The sequence below is a fragment of the Pelophylax lessonae genome (assembly GCF_965119305.1).
Source record: "Pelophylax lessonae genome assembly, chromosome: 6".
NCBI lineage: Eukaryota > Metazoa > Chordata > Amphibia > Anura > Ranidae > Pelophylax > Pelophylax lessonae.
Genome location: NC_138773.1, coordinates 39,290,307 through 39,315,161, shown reverse-complemented (window position 1 = coordinate 39,315,161; position 24,855 = coordinate 39,290,307). Strand labels below are relative to the sequence as shown.

The following is a 24,855-nucleotide window of genomic DNA, read 5'->3' as shown; positions in this document are numbered from 1 at the left end:
AACAAGCTTATAATAAAGCTTACCTATAGGTAAAATGAATATCTCCTAAACGGGCAAGATTTAGGAGATATTCAGGCGAGCAGCAGCCAGTGGCATCACAGTGACAGCAATATATACGGTCCCAGCCTTATGGTTCTCTTACATCCAAGGCCCATGTTATTATGTTCTACTGTCTTTGACCTTCTTCATTGTCATGTTCACACCCAGTATCGCTAGTCTGTGAATTAGAAAAATACTGGGCTCACACACCATATAAAGCCCCCTATTGCTATATGTGTGTTAGGGCTCTTTCACACGGTCCGCTCCGTAGGCGGATACGTGTTGCTCAGCGGGGATCGTTTCGCGATCCCCGCTGAGCCGGCGGGTGACAGCTCCGTCTCCGCTTGCAGAGCGGAGAGGGAGGTGTCTCAGCCCCCGCTGCCCTCTATGGGGGATCGGATGAGAGCGGACCGCCTGTCCGCTCTCACCCGATCCGATCCGATTACTGAACGGATGGAAAAATAGGGTTTCCATCCGTCCAGATTTCACGGACAGGATCGGATGCGGATGGCAGCGGGTGTCAGCGGAGGTGTCTCCGCTGACACCCGCTGCCCCATAGAGCTGCATGGAGGATCCGATCAGATCCGCCTAAAAAACTGATAGGCGGATCTGATCGGATCACCCGTGTGAAAGAGCCCTTAGATGTTTCTACAATTTGTGTTAATAATATATCACAAATTCTTTTAGGAACACGAGTTACATCATTTTGGACCCTTAAGGTCTTAATTGATACTAAAAATTTAAGTAATGACACGAATAGACATACATTACAGATATATATTACTGAGAGATATATATCACATTATATCTAGGTCATTAAATATAGGATGCCTTTTTCTTTCTCTTCCCTCCTCCCCCTAGGTACTAGGTTTTATATTTTGCCTTCTCATCTGTTGCTTATTAGTATTTTTTATGTATAGCGTGCTCCTAGTTACAGTAGGTAGGGGCTAGGTAAAAGCATCTATTGCTCCTGCTTATCAGGGGGGCCTGATCTTTTAGGTTGCCTGTTGCAGGTCTCCAGGTGTGATTCACTGGGTCTGAGGGAGTGTCCCCATTGTATCCAATGAGGGAGCTCGTTGGACAGTGGAGGAAACCCAGCCAGTGACTCATCAGGTTTTATAGCAGTCCCAGTGGGAAGATACCACCGCAGTGCATCCTGGGATTGACCATAAATACTGAGGGGACATGTGACAGGGCGTCTTTGGCGGGAAGCAGAAGTCCAGGAGGAGGTGGGGGGCTGTCTCTCCTCCTGCAGGTGTGAGGAAGGTGGTTCAGGCAGTCGGCTTAGTGAACCAGGTGTGAAGCTGAGCTGCAGAGGATCCAGAGTGCTGACAAGTGGAGCTGCTGGCAGAGTCTCTCGGGAAAAACAGTGTCTGTGAGTACCAGTAGATTTTCCTAAGGGTCTGCCCAGGAAGGGGGACCACTCCAGAGAAGTCAGGGGGATCAAGGAATAGTGAAGAAAGAATTCCGCGCTAATGGATCTAATTGTGTGGTTGGCTGCAGCCTACCCCAAAAATATAGTAAAACTATATCTGAAAATGAAGAGGATATTAGGGTAATTGGCGCTGCCAGATAATAAAGTAAAATATAGAAGCGTGTCTCATAGATCTAGGTGCATTAAAGTGTTCTGAAAAAGTTATTGCTGTAAGTAATGGTCCCTATAATATAGCCAATGGTCTTGATGATAAGCCACAATAAATATTTAAAGATATCAATAAATTAATAATAAAATTAACCATTCATCAATTAATATCACAAATAAATACTTGATAACAATGCACTAATAAGGCAACCCAATAAATAAAAGCAGTTAAGTGTCTAAAAATTCAAAGTGTAGTGACTCTTAAAACAATTGGTGTAAACACTAGGGGCAGTGTTGATCAAAGTGAAGTAGAGATATCTAAGTGACTGAAAAGTGCCAAGTGCTATAATTAAGTCAAAATCTAATGAAGTGCAAAAAATGGGTATCCAAGTAAAATTAAATAAATATAGAAACAAGCCAAGTAGTATAAAAATGCATATGATGTGCCAAGTGAATAATAGAAAACAAATAAATAGGTGAATTTCTGGTGGTTAAATAAATATGAATATAAAAAATATAATAATAAATTAGTCCATATTAAAAGTGACAAAAAGTCCAAAGCAAAATATATGCTCAATATAATAGTCCAACAACGTGCAGTATGGTGATAGGACGTGCCAAAGAAAATCGCATGGATAGAGGGGGTGTCTCCTGGTGTGAATCAGGATGTGGGTGCTGGGTGAGGGAATTCCGTGCTCCCCTTCCTAAATAGCCCGCACTCACCAGAGAGCGGCACCCCTACAGGGGTAACCAGCGTTGGGTAATTGGGGTAAAAACCCCGATGAACCTCGGTGAGCCTCTCCTCTCCTGGTGGGACCAGTGGTACTTCCTCCCTCAAATGGTAGGTAATGGGGATGAGCGATGTGCAAATAGGGGTAATAAGCAGCGCTCCAGCAAAGATGATGTCCGGGATTATATGGATAAAGAAACACTCATATAGTGAAGTACCGTAATGTATGTTCTTTTATTAAACAGATAAAATCAAGTACTCACATTTAAAAACCAGATAAAGCGTCTGTAGGAAAGTAGGGACCGCGAACCCCTCGTATAGCGGTATATCCGGACGCCGTGCGCCTCAACGGCCGGATGTGCGTCTCAAGGTGCGGAACTGACGTGCCTACGCTCTACGCGTTTCGTCATCAAACTGAAGTCATCAGGAGCAGCGTGAGGCTACGTGAGTCCCGCTAGTATAAATCCTAAAACGTTGCCCGGCAACCGGAACCGGCGCCCAATCAGAAAAAGTATACTAGCACGTCATCAGTTGTTGGGCAGATGTGGTTAATGCAAATCTACATAGAAGGTGAAGCTCCACCCGATTTGGATTTTTCGACCAATGGGTTTTTAAATAGAGCCATATTCAGCAGTTGCTATGTTAAAAAGAGGAAAACCTGTTTGTTTATTACCGATAATTTAAATAGGTGACAAAGGAATATGTAAGGACCGTCCGAATTAGTGGTTTAGTAATTATTAAGTGATAAATATGAGGAATTAAAATAAGAGAACTATTAAAAGATATAATCGGGAAGGTAAAAAACTTCGTCATATGTGTTTTGAATCTAATTAAAACCTATGATACAAATAACAAATATTAAGGAAAAAATAAAAAATTTATATGTATATATGTGTTATAAGACCAAGTCTACGGTAAAAATGGACATATATAAAGAGGATAAATTATATTAAACCAATGTAACATTGTGGCTTAAAATATGCTAATATAATTATGATATGGTTCCAGTGGGACTAATTAGTCTGTTCATGACACTAATGACGAGGGGAATATTACAAATGTTCTAATTCTCTAAATAAAGAAGCCAAATTAAGTATGTGTATATATATTATGATACAGTGTGTTAGCGGAAATAAATATATTAGATATTGTGTGTCATAAAAGGGATATAGTTTAAAATTAATTATTAATGATTAAAATTAATGTAGACCTCTAGCTATGTATAAACAACTAATAGTAACATATTAAATGTAAAATGACCCAAATGATGTTAAAAATAATAATAATGTTAAAAAGACAAGGGATCTTGTATATGCATCGGGATACCATAAGTATCACGGTGTAATGTATATTCTTATTAATGAAATTAGGAGGCAATTGGGTTCCTGTGGACAGGCAACTGTGATACATACTATAGAAAACACATAGCAGAGAACATGATAACAGGATATCGTATACGTATGCATAAAGGCATATATACCATTAGTGAATATCTCATGTGCTAATAACTAAGTGATATATGGTATACCATAAAGACCAGACCATAAACAACAATTAGATTGGTTCGAAGGGTATATTAAAAAAAGAGAATAATAAGTTATAGTGTTCAAATATTTAGTGTTCATCACTATCTTATCTAGATGTGCTCGATGGTGAGACAAGGATAAAGTGAATTAGTGACAAATATATTAGTGAATGATTCTATGGTGATGGAGGTATCTAGATTTATATATTAGTATGTGAAAGGAGTCGTATATAAAAAATATATATATATATAAGTGTTACCATATAGTGATGTTAGTCCAATTGAAGCTTAAGACCAATAATATTGGTAGATTAAGAACATTAAAAAAACATTATTAAAAAGACTAAAAAATCGTGTAGCTGCACTAAAAATCGGAGATGAAACAATTCAAGTCAATATCAAGGTTAAGCCCTCCGGGTTGAAGAGATTCCAGCAAATAAATCCACTTAGTTTCGTTTTGTGAGATTTTTCTAGTTTTATTCTCACCTCTCCAATGTTCCTTTATACTGTCTATTCCGTAGAAAATCAGCCCTCTAGGGTTCCGATTGTGAACCTCCTTAAAATGTCTTGATAAACTGTGTTTGGGGAAACCCCTCTTTATATTTCCAATATGTTCTCTGATACGAACCATTAAAGGCCTAGTGGTCCTCCCTATGTATTGAAGTTTGCAAGGACATTCGACAATATAAGTTACATGGGTACTGTGGCATGTGATCAGATTTTTTATTTTAAAAGTTTTCTTGTTTACATTGGATTTAAATTGTGTGATCTTCTTTTTCTGTGCTGTGTTATTTCTGCAGGCTAAACAGTTACGACAGCGAATGAATCCTTTCATATCTGGAAAGAGTTTCACTTCCTTTGGGGGATTAATGACATTATGAACAAGTCTGTTTCTCAGTGTAGGTGCCCTACGATAAATAAATTTCGGCCTACTTGGTAATATTTTGGAGAAGACTTTGTCCGATTTTAAAATAGGCCAGTACTTTTTAAAAATCTTTTCTAATGACTTATATTGTTTATTAAAACCAGTTATAAAAGCATATTCCAAGTTATTGTCGTTATTTCGAATTTTCGTTTTTAATAGTTCGTCTCTAGGCATATTTTTAATATTATCTTTTGTTTTCTCTAAAATCAATCTGTCGTATCCTTTTTCCTCAAATCGTTTAGTTAGTTTTTCTGCTTGTATCTCGAAGTCCTCAATATTAGTGCAATTTCTTCTAATCCTCATGTATTGTCCTTTGGGTATATTTTGCTTCCATTTTGGATGGTGGCAGCTGGAGGTCGGGATATACCCATTTTTATCCGTGGGCTTAAAAAAGGTTCTGGTCTGTATTCTATCTTCCTTTTTAAAAATCTGTAAATCCAAGAAATCGATTTGTTGTTGGTCATAATTGGCTGTAAATTTAATCCCATAGGGGTTATTATTAAGTTGTTCTATAAAATTGTCTAAAGTGTCTTGTGCTCCTTCCCATACTAAAAAAATGTCATCTATGTATCTACGGTAAAACTGTAACTGTGGAATATTTTTTCCGTAGACCATCCTCTCCTCTAGCATATTCATAAAGATGTTGGCCACACTGGGGGCATAACGTGCCCCCATGGCCACACCTCTTGTTTGTAGATAAAATGTCTTGTTATACCAGAAATAGTTTTTCTCCATGGCAAGTTGTAATCCTTCTATAATATAGTTAATCTGTACTTGTCTTAAATCTGTTTCCTCCGATAAAGCCTTTCTGACACTCTCAATTCCATCCTTCTGGTCTATGCTGGTGTAAAGTGAATTTGCGTCAATAGTCACCAGGATCTGTGTTTCTGTTGTTGTAAATCGTTGCAATTCTTTGATCAGTTGGGTGCTATCTTTTAAATATGATGTTCCGTTACTAACTAGTGGTTGAAGAAATGTGTCCAAATATTCACCAAGTCGTGAAAAAAGTGACTCGATTCCGCTAACTATTGGTCTCCCTGGTGGTTTATCCAACCTTTTGTGAAGTTTAGGGAGATAGTAGATGACGGGTGTCTTTGCTGCTTTTGGGAGTAGGTATGTGGCTTCCTTTTCTGTTAGTATTCCCAATTTAGTGCCTTTCTTGATGTAGGCTTCTAATTTTTTCTTGTATTCCTTCTTTGGGTTCTTAGATAATTGTTTATATGTGCCAGGAACACTCAAGAGATTATTCATCTCATTTTCATAATCCTGTTTTCTGATAATCACAAGACCCCCTCCCTTGTCGGCTGGGCGTATAATCACGTTTTTCTTCTTTTCAATTTCTGCTATGGTATTCCAGATTTTATTTTCCTTATTGTTATATGTTTTTAGGTTCTTAATATCATGTTCTACCATCTTCTTGAATGCCTGCATGCATTCATTATTTGGAACCTTGGGGTTAAAAGTGGAGCGATTCCTTAATTTGGTATCACCATACTGCACGTTGTTGGACTATTATATTGAGCATATATTTTGCTTTGGGGGATCAAGGAGCTAGCTCACACAGGAAGTGTTACAGTAAAGGGGGTGCCGTGTATAGAACCCTGAAGAATAGGAACAAAGGGGGTGCCAGGAAGGGCCCTGAAGATTGTTCTGCAGTACAGTACAGCGTATCTAAAACAGTTCATTCACTACTTCTTCACTGCTAGTGAAAAGGTGAAGCGGCGGCCTTGTCGCACGCAGCAATATCTAGTCGTCCCAGCTAATTATGCATAGTTCATTCAAGTTGGAGTATCCCACTCATTCCCTTCTCCCATCCAAGTTCTCAACAAAAATACAAAAACCAAAACTCCTGGACTGTTTCCTGACTGAGCCAACACACTTTGAAAACGCTGAACTGTCATGTTGTTGCTAATGGTAACCCAGGGGAACCCGTAACCAGCATCTCCCAAGGGAGAAGTGCTACATATGCAATGGTCAATTCGATCAATGAGATAAAAATATACCTCATATTATTATCCCACAGTATGAACACTCTCTGGCATTAATTAATGATAACCAAATCCATCATTATTGGCCTCATTATTATCATATTTATTCATAATGTTTCCATAGTCATTTCACAAAGCCGTTTGTATCTAATTAGAATGCTCACATTTTAAGTATTTTATTCATATATATTTTTACCACATATATATTTTATGTAAATACATATTTACAAAAGTTTTTGAATATTTATACTCTTTTACTAAGTCCAAGTATTAATATATTTTCTACTATATGCAATTCCACTGATGGAGCAAGTGTATTCAAGCTAGCATGCATTCCGAAGGTTCTGCCCCCTGGAGCCCTCGCTGTGTCTTCATAATCCTCACTCCAATATGGCCCCATCACGGTCTAAAGAAGTGCATGCTGCGTAAACACCTCGCCGAGTACTCCGCATCATATCCGGGAAGTGACATCACACCAAACCTGCTGTGCATTCCACAAGCTCCGGAAGTGCGGGAAACCACTGGCAAACCAGACCGCAGACTCCAAGCCAGGTTCGGATGTACCTGCTTCTATGGACGTGTGGGTTTCCACAGCCCCAGATGATGCAGAGGATCCCATGCAGTGACATTATGGATGTGCCTGTTTTCATACTACCTTTGTGAGTAGCATTCCCCTTGTTTAATCTTAATAAAAAAAAATACTACACTTAGTAGGCGCTTGTGTTTTCTTCCAGAGCTGTCTTCTTGCTCCCACACATACAGTATCTCACTAAAGTGAGCAGTGTTCCCTTTAAGGTGCGCGCGTGCGCGGACGCGCAGTGTAAATTACGTCCCGCGCAAGCACCTAGTTAGATGGCGCAGCCGCAGACGGGGCGGTCAGGGAGCAGAGCGTGCGCCCCGAGAGCACGCCCATTGTGTGACAATAGCGAATGAAAATTCGCTATTGTCATACGGATCCTCCTCCTGGCCAATCAGGGAGCGGGTCCTCCCGCTTCCTGATTGGCCGAAAGGCCAACTTCATGCCATTGGCCGAGGAGGAGGCGCCGGGATTTGGGAGGACGGAGATGCGGGAAGCCGGAAGCCGGGGACTGAAGAGTGACCGTGACCGTCCGTGAGGTAAGTGCACGGGGTCGCAGGGGGGCCATGTCACGGCTGGTCAAACACCAGAAGATCCACTCAGGAGGTGGGAAGCTGTTCACTTGCTCGGAATGCAGCACATCCCTTACCCGGGCCGCAATGCCGACTTCCTGCTCCACCAGCATGTTAACGCAGGAGAGAAGCTGGCATCTCTGCATTGATTGGGGGCAATGCTGTGGGCACTCTGCAATTTATTGGGGGCAATGCTGTGGGCACTCTGCAATTTATTGGGGGCAATGCTGTGGGCACTCTGCATTTATTGGGGGCATTGCTGTGGGCACTGCATTTATTGGGGGCATTGCTGTGGCACTCTGCGATTTATTGGGGGCAATGCTGTGGGCACTCTGCATTTATTGGGGGCAATGCTGTGGGCACTCTGCAATTTATTGGGGGCAATGCTGTGGACACTCTTCATTTATTGGGGGCATTGCTGTGGCACTCTGCAATTTATTGGGGGCAATGCTGTGGGCACTCTGCAATTTATTGGGGGCAATGCTGTGGGCACTCTGCAATTTATTGGGGGCAATGATGTGGGCACTCTGCATTTATTGGGGGCATTGCTGTGGGCACTCTGCATTTATTGGGGGCATTGCTGTGGCACTCTGCGATTTATTGGGGGCAATGCTGTGGGCACTCTGCATTTATTGGGGGCAATGCTGTGGGCACTCTGCAATTTATTGGGGGCAATGCTGTGGGCACTCTGCATTTATTGGGGGCATTGCTGTGGCACTCTGCAATTTATTGGGGGCAATGCTGTGGGCACTCTGCAATTTATTGGGGGCAATGCTGTGGGCACTCTGCATTTATTGGGGGCAATGCTGTGGGCACTCTGCAATTTATTGGGGGCAATGCTGTGGGCACTCTGCATTTATTGGGGGCATTGCTGTGGGCACTCTGCATTTATTGGGGGCATTGCTGTGGCACTCTGCGATTTATTGGGGGCAATGCGGTGGGCACTCTGCATTTATTGGGGGCAATGCTGTGGGCACTCTGCAATTTATTGGGAGCAATGCTGTGGGTACTCTTTATTTATTGGGGGCATTGCTGTGGCACTCTGCAATTTATTGGGGGCAATGCTGTGGCACTCTGCAATTGATTGGGGGCAAGCTGGTCACTGTGCAGTGACGTTACCCCCCCCCCCCCCATTGCTCAATCTAAAGGTTTGCGCTCAGAAATTTTTTTATTTGCTCAGCACAGTAAAAAATTAGAGGGAACATTGAAAGTGAGTACACCCCTCACATTTTTGTAAATATTTTATTATACATTTTCATGTGACAACACTGAAGAAATTACACTTTGCTACAATATAAAGTAGTGAGTGTACAGCTTGTGTAACAGTGTAAATTTGCTGTCCCCTCAAAATAACTCAACACACAGTCATTAATGTCTAAACCGCTGGCAACAAAAGTGAGTACACCCCTAGGTGAAAATGTCTAAATTGGGTCCAAAGTGTCAATATTTTGTGTGGCCACCATTATTTTCCAGCACTGCCTTAACCCCCTTGGGCATGGAGTTCACCAGAGCTTCACAGGTTGCCACTGGAGTCCTCTTCCACTCCTCCAAGATGACATCACGGAGCTGGTGGATGTTAGAGACCTTGCGCTCCTCCACCTTCTGTTTGAAGATGCCACACAGATGCCCAATAGGGTTTAGGTCTGGAGACATGCTTGGCCAGTCCATCACCTTTACCCTCAGCTTCTTTAGCAAGGCAGTGGTCGTCTTGGAGGTGTGTTTGGGGTCGTTATCATGTTGGAATACTGCCCTACGGCCCAGTCTCCGAAGGGAGGGGATCATGCTCTGCTTCAGTATGTCACAGAACATGTTGGCATTCATGGTTCCCCCAATGAACTGTAGCTCCCCAGTGCCGGCAGCACTCATGCAGCCCCAGACCATGACACTCCAACCACCATGCTTGATTGTAGGCAAGGCACACTTGTCTTTGTACTCCTCACCTGGTTGTCGCCACACACGCTTGACACCATCTGAACCAAATCTCATCACACCACAGGACATGGTTCCAGTAATCCATGTCCTTAATCTGCTTGTCTTCAGCAAACTGTTTGCAGGCTTTCTTGTGCATCATCTTTAGAAGAGGCTTCCTTCTGGGATGACAGCCATGCAGACCAACTTCATGCAGAGTGCGGCATTATGGTCTGAGCACTGACAGGCTGAACCCCCACCACTTCAACCTCTGCAGAAATGCTGGCAGCACTCATACGTCTGTTTCCAAAGACAACCTCTGGATATGATGCTGAGCATGTGCACTCAACTTCTTTGGTCGACCATGGCGTGGCCTGTTCTGAGTGGAATCTGTCCTGTTAAACTTCTTTATGGTCTTGGTCACCATGGTGCAGCTCAGTTTCAGGGTCCTGGCAATCTTCTTATAGCCTAGGCCATCTTAATGTAGAGCAACAATTCTTTTTTTCAGATCCTCAGAGTTCTTTGCCATGAGGTGCCATGTTGAACTTCCAGTGACCAGTATGGTAAGTATGAGAGAGTGAGAGCGATAACACTAAATTTAACACACCCGCTCCCCATTCACACCTGAAACCTTGTAACACTAACGAGTCACATGACATCGGGGAGGGAAAATGGCTAATTTGGCCCAATTTGGATATTTTCACTTAGGGGTGTACTCACTTTTGTTGCCAGCGGTTTAGACATTAATGGCTGTGTGTTGAGTTATTTTGAGGGGACAGCAAATTTACACTGTTATACAAGCTGTACACTCACTATAGATCTATATATTTGTTGGTAAAAACCTCATATAACTCACCTGAATCTCTGATGGATAGATCCTTATACCCCGGTGTGTCCAGAGATCCATGATCCCAGTTCACTCGTACTCTGAACTCTGGATCCTTCAGAAGCTCCTCAGGAATTGTGACCTCACTGCAGACATTATATGTCCCATCAGGATTATTGGTGAATGTCTCTGTGGATGACAAGGCTTGTTGTGGCTCCCCCACTCCATGTGTCCATCTAAGTGTGATATCTCTAGGGTAAAATTTCTCCAAAGTGACCAAATACTTTAACTTCTCAGAGACAATTAGACTTCTTGATACCGGCTGTACCAGCTGAGGCTTAGCTGAAATTAGATACAACATAAACCTTATAAGTTAAATATGTGTGAGTGACCAAAATATTTCAGCACTCCTGAGACAATTACATTTCTTGATGTTGACTGTGCAAGCTGAGGCTTAGCTGAAATGATACAACATAAACATAATGAGTAAAATATTTTTGACATGCAGAATGCAAGGTACCTATACACCTGTATAGACTGTTACAAGACTAAAATGACATAAAGGTCTAATTACAAAAAATTCACTGTATGAATGTCCAATTGCACAGCGATGATGAATAATCACTGCAATTTGCCTAATCGTTTTTGTTTTTTCATATAATTGTCAGCTTCATCTAAAGGCTGTAACGCAGCATTTTTCTGCAATACCTCAATCAGGAACATACTGTATTGTGGCCACTAGATGGAGCTTACCTTTATAAGAAATTAACCTATTAGTGAAATTTCAATAATTATTAGCCACTTGAGCTCTGGATGGTTTTACCTTAATGACCAGGCCATTTTTTGCGATACGCCACTAAGTTACTTTAACTCACAATTGCACGGTTGTGCGAAGCTGTACCCAAATAAAATTGATGTCCTTTTTTTCCCACAAATAGAGCTTTCTTTTGTTGGTATTTGATCACCTCTGCGGTTTTTATTTTTTGCGCTATAAACAAAAAAAGGGTGACAATTTTGAAAACAAAAAAACAAGATTTTTACTTTCTGCTATAAAACATTCCAGATAAAGAAAATCAAATTTCTTCATCAATTTAGGCCAATATATATTCTGATACATATTTTTGATGAAAAAAATCCCAATAAGTAGATATTTATTGGCTTGCGCAAACGTTTTAGCGTCAACAAACTATAGGTATTTTTATATATTTAGTAATAGCAGTGATCAACGACTTATAGCGGGGATGCGATATTACGGCTGACAAATCAGACATTAACTGACACTTTTTGGGGATCAGTGACTATAATACAGTGATCAGTGTTATTCGAAAAAAAAAGAAGAGGGGACCTTTCCCTGTGCCACATCCGGGTAATTATAGAATAGAAAATTGTGCAGGACCACATCCTGCTGATAGTGGATTTTAAAAGCACTCACATGGAATTTATTTATTGTACGTCACATAAATAACATAGTTTACGCCAAAGATGGCTAATGTATAAAAAAACACACATGTGTACATATATATATATATATATATATATATATATATCAAAGATAGGTTAGTGGCATATACGTATAACCTCTAGGTAAGTACTTCACCTGAGAGGTATATGGGGGATTTTGTAGTTGGTCGACGCATTTCACTTTGTGCTTTCTCAAGACCAGCCACAAATATGCCACATGCAACTAGTTGCAAAACAGATATTGTTATTAGTTTATAGGGTTGAGCGGACACCTAGATGTCCGTGTTCGACGGGTTCGGCCGAACTTTAAAAAAAAGTCCGGGTCCGTGTCCCGGACTTTTACCGAACTTTTCCCGGACACCGAACCCCATTGAAGTCAATGGGGACCCGAACTTTAAGGCACTAAAATGGCTCTAAAACACCAAAGGAAAGGGCTAGAGTGCTGCAAATGGCAGCAAAACGTAATTAAGAGCATGGCAAGTGCTCTGCAAACAAATGTGGATAGGGAAATAACTTAAAACAACAAAAAAAAACAGAAAAATAAAACAATGTTCTTCTTCATCTCTGAAGGACGAGGCCCATATGGAGTAGGAGGGAGGTTGAGGTGGTGGTGGATGTGGCGGTGACATAGGCGTGCGCACAGGGTGTGCTGGGTGTGCCTGGGCACACCCTAATCACCTAGGGCACATAGCATTGCCAGTGAGGAGATGGGAAAGATCTCCCTGGGACCTGCTCTGCTCTATTTCTCCTTGCCTACAGGTACATGGCCCCGATACATTACTCTCCCTGCTGGCAAACACATGCATGTGTATTTCAACTTTGGGGTGCACACCTTAATGCAATAGGCTGCGCACACCTATGGGCGGTGTAGGTGGAAGCGGCGGTGGAGGAGGACCAGGGCCGGATTAACAGCATCATGGGCTTGGTGCTGAGGATTTTGAAGGGCCTTAAGGGCCGTGCCTTGCCATGCACCCAGAGGAGGAAGGGTGCAGCCATGCATGCCTAATTCAACATGGGATGCTGTCTCTGAAGCCCATAAACACATCCATGCATCGCCAACTGTCCCTCCTTGTCCGGCCTTCACGCTGTGTGGGGAGGTTCTGAGGGTGCTGCCTGGGGAAGCGAGCATAGAAGCCAGACTTCTGTGTTTACAAGTGACAGAAGAGCGGTAACAGTGAATATGGCCAACCCGGGGCCTATATAAAAGGTAGGGGCCTGGAGCTGCAGCTCCAATAGCCCCTACATTAATCTGGCCCTGAGGAGGAGGACGAGGTAGCCAACACTGCTTCTTTTCAAAAATTTTAAATGAGGGTACACCCCAAAAGAGTGAGAAAGAGCAAAAATGGAACAATGGGTGGGTAAGGTCGGTATCCATTGCTATTCTGCATAAGGTACGGAAAAGTCCCGTGGGATCCATGCCTGGTTCATTTTAATGAACGTGAGCTTGTCCACATTGTCTCTGGACAGGCGGCTGCGCTTGTCTGTTATAACGCCCCCAGCCGTGCTAAATACCCGTTCAGATAATACACTGGCTGCAGGGCACGCCAGCACCTCCAAGGCGTAAAGGGCAAGCTCAGGCCATGTGCCCAATTTGGAGACCCAGAAGTTGAAGGGGGCAGACCCGTCATTCACTACATGTAGGCGTGTGCACACATACTGCTCCACCATGTTGGTAAAATGCTGCCTCCTGCTAAGACGTTCCATCTGAGCTGCTGGTGCTGCTGTTTGTTGTGGCGTGCTGACAAAGCTTTTCCACATTTCGGCCATGCTAACCCTGCCTTCTGAGGTGCTGGCGGTGCCCTGGTTGCGTTGGCGACCTCCTCCTCCTCCTCCTCTGCCTTGTGCTTCCACTGTGGCCCCGCTGTCAGATGGGAATGCCAGCAGCATGGCGTCTACCAGCGTGCGCTTGTACTCGCGCATCTTGCGATCGCGCTCCAGTGAGTGAATTAAGGACGGTACGTTGTCCTTGTAACGGGGATCCAGCAGCGTGGCCACCCAGTAATCAGCACAAGTTAGAATGTGGGCAACTCGGCGGTCGTTGTGGAGACACTGCAGCATGTAATCGCTCATGTGTGCCAGGCTGCCCAGAGGCAACAAAAGGCTGTCCTCTGTGGGAGGTGTATCGTCCGTGTCCTCTGTATCCCCCCAGCCACGCACCAGTGATGGCCATGAGCTGGCCTGGGTGCCACCCTGCTGTGAACATGGTTCCATCTCCTCCTCCAGCTCCTCCTCCTCCTCATCCTCCTCATCCTCCAGAACTGTGCCCCTGCTGGACAATTGCGTCCCTGGCGTTTGCGTGTGCAGGAACCCACCCTCGGAGCCCCTTGCGAATGACTGCCCTGAAAGCCTTGGAAATGTTACCTCTTCATCCTCCTCCTCCTCCTCATCCTGTGCCACATCCTCTTCCATCATCGCCCGAATTGTTTTTTTAAGGAGGCATAGAAGTGGGATAGTTAAGCTGAGAACGGCGTCATTGCCACTGGCCATGTTGGTGGAGTACTCAAAACAGCGCAACAAGGCACACAGGTCTCGCATGGAGGCCCAGTTATTGGTGGTGAAGTGGTGCTGTTCCGCAGAGCGACTCACGCGTGCGTGCTGCAGCTGAAACTCCACTATGGCCTGCTGCTGCTCGCACAGTCTTTCCAGCATGTGCAAGGTGGAGTTCCACCTTGTGGGCACGTCACATATGAGGCGGTGAGCGGGAAGGCCGAAGTTACGCTGCAGCGCTGCCAGGCGAGCAGCAGCAGGGTGAGAACGCCGAAAGTGCGCACAAACGGCCCGCACTTTCTGCAGCAGCTCTGACATATCGGGGTAGTTTTTAAGGAACCTCTGCACCACCAAATTCAGCACATGCGCCAGGCAAGGGATGTGCGTCAAACCGGCTAGGCCCAGAGCTGCTATGAGATTTCGCCCGTTATCGCACACCACCAGGCCGGGCTTGAGGCTCGCTGGCAGCAACCACTCATTTGTCTGCTGTTCCATGCTCCTCCACAACTCCTGCGTGGTGTGTGGTTTGTCCCCCAAACAGGCAAGTTGTAAAACTGCCTGCTGTCGTTTACCCCTGGCCGTGCTGAAGTTGGTGGTGAAGGTGTTACGCTGTCCGGATGAGGAGGCGGTAGAGGATGAGGAAGCGGAGTAGGAGGAGTTAGGAACAGGAGGCAAACTGAAGCGCCCTGCAATCCTCTGTGGTGGAAGGACATGCGCCAAATTGCTATCCGCCTCAGGCCCATCCGCCACTGCATTTACCCAGTGTGCCGTTAGGGAGATATAACGCCCCTGACCGTGCTTACTGGTCCACGTATCCGTAGTTAGGTGGACCTTGGCACAGATGGCGTTGCGCAGTGCACACCTGATATTTTCCCCCACTTGGTTGTGCAGGGAAGGGATGGCTTGCCTGGAAAAGTAGTGGCGGCTGGGCACGACGTACTGTGGGACAGCCACCGACATAAGGTTTTTAAAACTGTGCGTCTCCACCAGACGGAATGACAGCATTTCAAAGGCCAATAATTTTGAAATGCTGGCATTCAGGGCCAGGGATCGCGGGTGGGTAGGGGGGTACTTCCTCTTCCTCTCAAGTGTTTGGGAGATGGAAAGCTGAACGCTTCCACGGGACATTGTGGAGATGGTTGTTGGTGACCCAGGTGGTGGTGTTGCTGACAGATCGTCTGTTTGCGGGGTGGCAGGTGCCGGTATCACTACAGATGTGGCTGGAGCGGCCGAGACTGCAGCAGAAGAGGAAGCAGGATGAGCCAGAGACGTTTCTTGGTTTTGAAGGTGTGTACTCCACTGCAGCTCGTGCTTTGCACTTAGATGCCTGATCATGCAGGTTGTGCTCAGGTTGAGAAGGTTTATGCCTCGCTTCAAGCTCTGATTGCACAGGGTGCAAACCACTCGTGTCCTGTCATCAGCACATTTTCTAAAGAACTTCCACGCTAGAGAACTCCTTTGAGCTGACTTTGGTGCGCTCGTTCCCTTGCTGCGTTGGGCAGTAGCGGGCGTAGTGTCTAGGGCACGGCCGCTCCGCTTCTGCACCCTGCTCCCTCTTCTGCTGTGCTGGTGGCTCTGTGCGACCACCGCCTCTTCCTCCAAACTACTCAGGTCACCTGCATGACGTTCATTCCATGTGGGGTCGAGGACCTCATCGTCCTCCACATCATCTTCCACCCAGTCTTCACCCCTGCCCTCCTTGTCGGTCTCCACAATGCTGAACGCCGCAGCAGTTGGCACCTGCGTTTCGTCATCATCGGAGACGTGCTGCGATGATCCTTGCATGTACTCATCTTGAGAAATAAGTGGTTGGGCATCGCTGCACTCAATCTCTTCCACTTCTGGGGCAGGGCTAGGTGGATGGCCCTGGGAAACCCTGCTGACAGAGTCCTCAAAAAGAATAAGAGACTGCTGTATGGCTTGGGGCTCAGACTGCTGGCCTGATTTGCAAGGGGGTGAGGTGAAAGACGGTTGGACATTGGCTGCAGGTGCCAACTCTGACCTTTCTGCAGTAGACTGGGTGGGAGACAATGTGAAGGAACTGGAGGCACTGTCAGCAGCAAACCAATCTACTATCGCCTCAACTTGTTCTGGCCTCATCACTTCTAGGGGCGTTTGATGCCCTACCAAATACTGATGCAGGTTCTGTCGCCTACTCACACTTGAGGAAGGTGTTTCACTTGTGCGTGTAGCTGGCACAGATCGACCACGTCCTCTCCTTGCAACAGGAGCTCTACCAGCAGCACCACGACCCAGGCCACGGCCCTTATTTGACGGTCTCCTCATATTTCTGTAATTTAAGATCTTGCCCTAGAAAGGTTTTTATTGAATAGCGGAATAGGAAATATGATCCAAAAAAGTGTATGTATCTCGCACGTACAAAACCACACTAGGCCCCAATTACTATTGTTTCTACCCCTAAAAGGCTAGATGAGGAGTAGGGGGAGTATGGAACAGGCAGCACCCTCAAACCTTCAGAAGTATGAGATGAACCCCAACAACTTGGAAAGGTGGATCTCTCTCACACGTACCAACACAGACTATCCCCCAATTTAACTGATCCCCAAAGGTTTTTGATTAAATAGCGGAATAGAAAATATGATCCAAAAAAAGTGTATGTATATCACACGTACACAACCACACTAGGCCCCAATTACTATTGTTTGTACCCCTAAAAGGCTAGGAGTAGGGGGAGTATGGAACAGGCAGCACCCTCAAACCTTCAGAAGTATGAGATGAACCCCAACAACTTGGAAAGGTGGATCTCTCTCACACGTACCAACACAGACTATCCCCCAATTTAACTGATCCCCAAAGGTTTTTGATTAAATAGCGGAATAGAAAATATGATCCAAAAAAAGTGTATGTATATCACACGTACACAACCACACTAGGCCCCAATTACTATTGTTTGTACCCCTAAAAGGCTAGATGAGGAGTAGGGGGGGTATGGAACAGGCAGCACCCTCAAACCTTCAGAAGTATGAGATGAACCCCAACAACTTGGAAAGGTGGATCTCTCTCACACGTACCAACACAGACTATCCCCCAATTTAACTGATCCCCAAAGGTTTTTGATTAAATAGCGGAATAGAAAATATGATCCAAAAAAAGTGTATGTATATCACACGTACACAACCACACTAGGCCCCAATTACTATTGTTTGTACCCCTAAAAGGCTAGATGAGGAGTAGGGGGGGTATGGAACAGGCAGCACCCTCAAACCTTCAGAAGTATGAGATGAACCCCAACAACTTGGAAAGGTGGATCTCTCTCACACGTACCAACACAGACTATCCCCCAATTTAACTGATCCCCAAAGGTTTTTGATTAAATAGCGGAATAGAAAATATGATCCAAAAAAAGTGTATGTATATCACACGTACACAACCACACTGGGCCCCAATTACTATTGTTTGTACCCCTAAAAGGCTAGATGAGGAGTAGGGGGAGTATGGAACAGGCAGCACCCTCAAACCTTCAGAAGTATGAGATGAACCCCAACAACTTGGAAAGGTGGATCTCTCTCACACGTACCAACACAGACTATCCCCCAATTTAACTGATCCCCAAAGGTTTTTGATTAAATAGCGGAATAGAAAATATGATCCAAAAAAAGTGTATGTATATCACACGTACACAACCACACTAGGCCCCAATTACTATTGTTTGTACCCCTAAAAGGCTAGGAGTAGGGGGAGTATGGAACAGGCAGCACCCTCAAACCTTCAGAAGTATGAGATGAACCCCAACAACTTGGAAAGGTGGATCTCTCTCACACGTACCAACACAGACTATCCCCCAATTTAACTGATCCCCAAAGGTTTTTGATTAAATAGCGGAATAGAAAATATGATCCAAAAAAAGTGTATGTATATCACACGTACACAACCACACTAGGCCCCAATTACTATTGTTTGTACCCCTAAAAGGCTAGGAGTAGGGGGAGTATGGAACAGGCAGCACCCTCAAACCTTCAGAAGTATGAGATGAACCCCAACAACTTGGAAAGGTGGATCTCTCTCACACGTACCAACACAGACTATCCCCCAATTTAACTGATCCCCAAAGGTTTTTGATTAAATAGCGGAATAGAAAATATGATCCAAAAAAAGTGTATGTATATCACACGTACACAACCACACTAGGCCCCAATTACTATTGTTTGTACCCCTAAAAGGCTAGGAGTAGGGGGAGTATGGAACAGGCAGCACCCTCAAACCTTCAGAAGTATGAGATGAACCCCAACAACTTGGAAAGGTGGATCTCTCTCACACGTACCAACACAGACTATCCCCCAATTTAACTGATCCCCAAAGGTTTTTGATTAAATAGCGGAATAGAAAATATGATCCAAAAAAAGTGTATGTATATCACACGTACACAACCACACTAGGCCCCAATTACTATTGTTTGTACCCCTAAAAGGCTAGATGAGGAGTAGGGGGAGTATGGAACAGGCAGCACCCTCAAATCTTCAGAAGTATGAGATTGTGTTCACTGTACCCCACAAAGATTGAGTTCACTGCACCCCACAATGATTGTGTTCACTGCACCCCACAAAGATTGTGTTCACTGCACCTCACAAAGATTGTGTTCACTGTACCCCCCAAAGATTGTGTTCACTGCACCCCACAAAGATTCTGTTCACTGTACCCCACAAAGATTGTGTTCACTGCACCCTAAAAGGATGTTGTTCACTGCACCCCACAAAGATTGTGTTCACTGCACCCTAAAAGGATGTTGTTCACTGCACCCCAAAAAGATTGTGTTCACTGTACCCCCCCAAAGATTGTGTTCACTGCACCCCACAAAGATTGTGTTCACTGCACCCCAAAAAGATTGTGTTCACTGTACCCCCCAAAGATTGTGTTCACTGCACCCCAAAAAGATTGTGTTCACTGTACCCCCCAAAGATTGTGTTCACTGCACCCCACAAAGATTCTGTTCACTGTACCCCACAAAGATTGTGTTCACTGCACCCCAAAAAGATTGTGTTCACTGTACCCCCCCAAAGATTGTGTTCACTGCACCCCACAAAGATTCTGTTCACTGCACCCCACAAAGGATTTTGTTCACTGCACCCCAAAAAGATTGTGTTCACTGCACCCCAAAAAGGATTTTGATCACTGCACCCCAAAAAGGATGTTGTTCACTGCACCCCAAAAATGATTTTGTTCACTCCACCCCAAAAAGATTGTGTTCACTGCACCCCACAAAGATTGTGTTCACTGCACCCCAAAAAGATTGTGTTCACTGTACCCCCCAAAGATTGTGTTCACTGCACCCCACAAAGATTCTGTTCACTGTACCCCACAAAGATTGTGTTCACTGCACCCCAAAAAGGATGTTGTTCACTGCACCCCAAAAAGGATGTTGTTCACTCCACCCCAAAAAGATTGTGTTCACTGCACCCCACAAAGATTGTGTTCACTGCACCCCAAAAAGATTGTGTTCACTGCACCCCAAAAATGATTTTGTTCACTGCACCCCAAAAAGGATTTTGTTCACTGCACCCCAAAAAGGATGTTGTTCACTCCACCCCAAAAAGATTGTGTTCACTGCACCCCAAAAAGATTGTGTTCACTGCACCCCACAAAGGATTTTGTTCACTGCACCCCAAAAAGATTGTGTTCACTGCACCCCAAAAAGGATGTTGTTCACTGCACCCCAAAAAGGATTTTGTTCACTGCACCCCAAAAAGATTGTGTTCACTGCACCCCACAAAGGATTTTGTTCACTGCACCCCACAAAGATTGTGTTCACTGCACCCCAAAAAGATTTTGTTCACTGCACCCCAAAAAGATTGTGTTCACTGCAGCCCAAAAAGATTGTGTTCACTGCAGCCCAAAAAGATTGTGTTCACTGCAGCTCACACACAGAAAAATGGATGTGGATCACTGACACCTGCCTATCTCCAATCCCACACCACACAGCAATATCGATTGTAGTTTGTAGAACACAGTTTCCCTAAAATTCAGCAGACTCTGTCCCTAACAGGATTGAGAAGAGATCGTAGATCAGGATTGAGTGCAGATTCACCCCACCCCCCACACAGCAATATCGATTGTAGTTTGTAGAAGACACTGACCCTATAATTCAGCAGACTCTATCCCTAAAATGCCTACAACTCGCCCTGCCTAAACACTCCGACCTGTCCCTCAATTCTATCCGGACACAAATGGTTTTTTCCTGCCTATCTTTCCCTAATCAGCAGCCAGCACATTGATGTGTGCTCTGTCCCTTAGCTAAGCAGCAGAATGACGCTGCTGCGGCGGCTGCCTCGAACTTATAAAGACTTGGTCACATGCTTCAGACGGCCAATCACAGCTACTAAGACATTTGCAGGCATGGCTGGGATGGCTTAAGGCACACCAGTTAAACGATTGTTGATTGGCTGTTGAAAGCCCGCCATGAAAAGAGCGCCAAAGCATGCAAAACCCGGAAATAAAACGACCGAACACGGATTTTTACCCGAACATACAGTAAAGTGTCCGTGTCCGTGTTCGGGTAAAAAAAATCCAATTATTCGGTACGAACACGAATAATACAGTCCGTGTTCGCTCAACACTATTAGTTTAGGCAGAAAAAAACACTTTTTAATTATTTTGTTTAATTTCAATAAAATAGTGATCAGTGCTAAAATATGCACTGTCACTGTACAAATGACACTGTCAGGAAGGGGTTAACATCAGGGGCGATCAAACGGTTAGCTGTGTGCCTAGGTTGTGCTAACTCACTGTGGGGAGGTGCTTTGACTAGGGGAAGGCAAAGGTTTGTGTTCCTGCTTAGCAGACACACAGGATCCATGCCTTCCCTTCTGACAGAATGATGATCTGCCTTGTTTACATAGGCAGATTGTCATTCTGTCTAATCCCTGGGTAATCAGCAGGTAATGACGGACATCGAGTCCACGGTACCCGCTTCAGGGCTCCTGTTTAGAATCACAGCAATCACTCTCCTCCAATATTCAGTCAATTACCTCTCTCACCCAATACAGCATACTGTTCCTGCAGCACCTGGAGAAACTTTGGGGAGGCATTACCTTAGGAAGTGGACAAAAATGTATGTTAAGCTACACTCGGTGTAAATTGTATCTTGAACTACAGTACATAATGCCATGGATTGATATTTTATTTATTTTTGATTATTCTTAGAATCGGTGACATATCCTTGATAAAGGCCGCAATAGGCCGAAACATGTCGGATTACCGATCAGGCCCCTTCTCTGCATCCACCCCTGTCATTTGACACGAGGAACAGCAGAGCAGGACCACCTACTACCTATTTTCAAGTCACTTATTTATCATGTGTAACACACTTTATCATTTCCTCTTCACTGGCACAATGGGACTCTACCCATTAATTCACCCTTATCCTTGTATATAACCAATACATTGTGTAATAAATTTTATCTATTTGCACAACTATTGCCTACCTCCTTTACTCCTGCCCTTAAAATCCCATACCTGACTTGAGGCACCACAACCTACAAACAATCTTCTTGGGATGGTGGCAGAAACTACTATTAACCTTCCAATGTAAGATCCAAAAACCTATTTTTCAACCAATACCCCGGATGGATAACACATCCACGTCCTCTCGGATCTCTGGAAATACTACAACCTTTTATGTAACCCTATTCTTTGGTTGCTAAGCAGCAAGCACCAAACTTACTAATACCGGGCAAACATAGCTTTCACTGTGGAATTTACCACAGTTTAAGGAAGACCTTGTTTTGCCTGCTTTCAATCCATACCTTTCTCTTAGCCAGAAAGGATGACAGAAGAAGAAGAAAAGAATGTGGGAGACCTGGTTGGTGATGAGTGGGAGACCCTCATGTCGGGTATCCAGACCAGCTTTAAAGTTAAAGAACAAACGGAATCGGACATTCTGGCGCTATTTAGGACACTCCAAAGACATCTGGAGAGGAAATCAGCGCTACACTGGCACATCAAGACATTTGAACGTTACATTAGCGAGAAAATCAACCCTGTAGGATTAAGAATCCAAATTTTTCCCACCATGGAAAATGTTACGACACAACTCAAGAAAGAATGGGAAAACCAACTAAATGAATGCTCTCGGAATTTAATGATTCTTTTGCAAGAAGAATACCTAAGACAAATTAAATCCTTAGACCTTGACATCAAAAAGACCTACGAACAATTAACCCCCCTCAAAAAGGTCCAACTATACAGCGAACAGGAAAACAAACTCAAATCGCACCTAGAAGAATATGGAAAAGACATTCTCCGGAAAAAAGAAAGAAAATATTGGCGCGACAAGAACGCCTTTGCACAAGGCAGGGCCTACAGATGGTCCAATCAACGTTCAAACCGTAGAACCCAATACGGTAGATCCACAGACAGAACAGGACAACCCTACTATTCCTCGGATTCGTCCTCATACAACTCTGGCCCGGAACAATACAAAAATAGAAGCTCCAAAACAATATGAACCTCAACACAGAACAGACGATGGAAATACCCAAGAAACAGGACCCCAAGAAACAAACCCAACAGAAGAATAAGGAACACACTCGGGGAACATGAATCCACCCCTTAAACCTCACAACATCTTTACAAGATCAAAAGTGGACCCCAAACAACAAGGGTTTTTTTTAGGGAAAACGAATCAAAAACCCCCAAAAAAACATCAATCGGAGAAGAAACAGGAGGAAGAAAAACGGTCATAAATCTATCATCCCACACTCTGACGGATGATCAAAAAGAAGTGCTATCCTTAGGACTCTCCTTTTGTCCAAATACCAGCCTTGATAGATTTGAAACCATTAAAGACGTTAATTTATTTGCCAGAAATTTACTACTAAAAACCTTCTACCAAAAACAACCTCAACCAGCACAAGCCACACCAACATTTACAGCAGCTGAGTTCAGAGCCATCCGTGACCTTAATCTATTACTCCAGGAAAGCGACTTAGACGATTGGGACGACCCAACTGAATCAGACAAAGAATCCGACAATGATGAGCTAGAAACAACCTCTGACCAACCATCCTTCAAAAAGAAATCCAAAAAATTCCCATCCCTCAACATTAACCCTGCTATCGCATTGTTCGTGCGACAAACCACCAAAGACATAGAATCAATCAAAGAGAAAAAACATGTGTCAAATTTAACAAATAAACAAAAACAAGCTCTTCAAGAACTTAGAGACAATGATGACATCATTATCAAGCCTTCAGATAAAGGAGGAAATGTAGTAGTTATGAGCAAAGAAAAATACAAAAACATGTGCCACACAATACTTTCAAACACAAAATGCTACAAGAAGATCCTCCCCATAATGATAAAATCATACGATCAAATCTTCTACTCAAAAGTCGACAACGCATTTAAGGAAGGCATCATCTCTCAAACGCTGTGGGAATATATAAGGACACCACATCCGAAAACACCCACACTGTATGCGTTACCTAAACTACACAAGAATCTTGAAGATCCACCCGGAAGACCAATCATTTCGGGCAACGGAAGCATATCTGAGTCTATGAGTAAGGTAATAGACAGATACTTACGTCCTTATGTTAAAGAACTACCATCATATACTCAAGACACTCTCCACCTCCTCAGAATACTTAATGATATCATTATACCAGAAGAAACCTACCTAATTACGATCGACGTTGAATCTTTGTATAATAACATACCCCATACCAAAGGGCTACAGACAGTTGAAAAGACATTCCAATGCCACAGTGAACGTGACCAAAACTTCAATAAATTCATTATTGATATGTTACAATACATACCCAATCATAAAGTCTTTTCTTTTGGTGGCAACTACTACATCCAAACATGTGGGGTAGCGATGGGAACCAACTGCGCCCCCTCTTATGCAAATATCTATTTAGGCTCATGGAAGCAAGAATTCCTATCGAAAGAGGAAAATACCATCTACGCTGACAAGATTCTTATATGGCAAAGATATATCGACGATATATTGGTTGTATGGAACGGGCCGGAACATATGATACAAGAACTACTAACCAGGATGAACCAAAACAAACACAATATGTTCTTCACAACGACTTATAGTAGACAACAAGTATCCTTCCTCGACACCTTAATATATAAAGACCCCACGGGCAAAATTTCCACCACCTTATACAGAAAAGATACAGCAGGCAATTCCATTCTCCATGCCTCCAGCTTTCACCCACAACCCCTAATCAACTCCATACCCTACAGCCAATACCTCAGGCTGAAGA

The 24,855-nt window shown here is 44.0% G+C and overlaps 1 protein-coding gene across 1 annotated transcript in view; it reads right to left on the bottom strand.

Annotated features, from left to right (window-relative positions):
• LOC309558539 (uncharacterized protein) overlaps positions 1 to 24,855 on the bottom strand; it is a 118,249-nt gene that overhangs the window by 41,865 nt on the left and 51,529 nt on the right. The window contains exon 6 of the mRNA XM_082261618.1: positions 10,703 to 11,014. Within this exon, the coding sequence (XP_082117744.1) occupies positions 10,703 to 11,014 (312 nt within the window). The remainder of the gene's footprint in view (positions 1 to 10,702; positions 11,015 to 24,855) is intronic.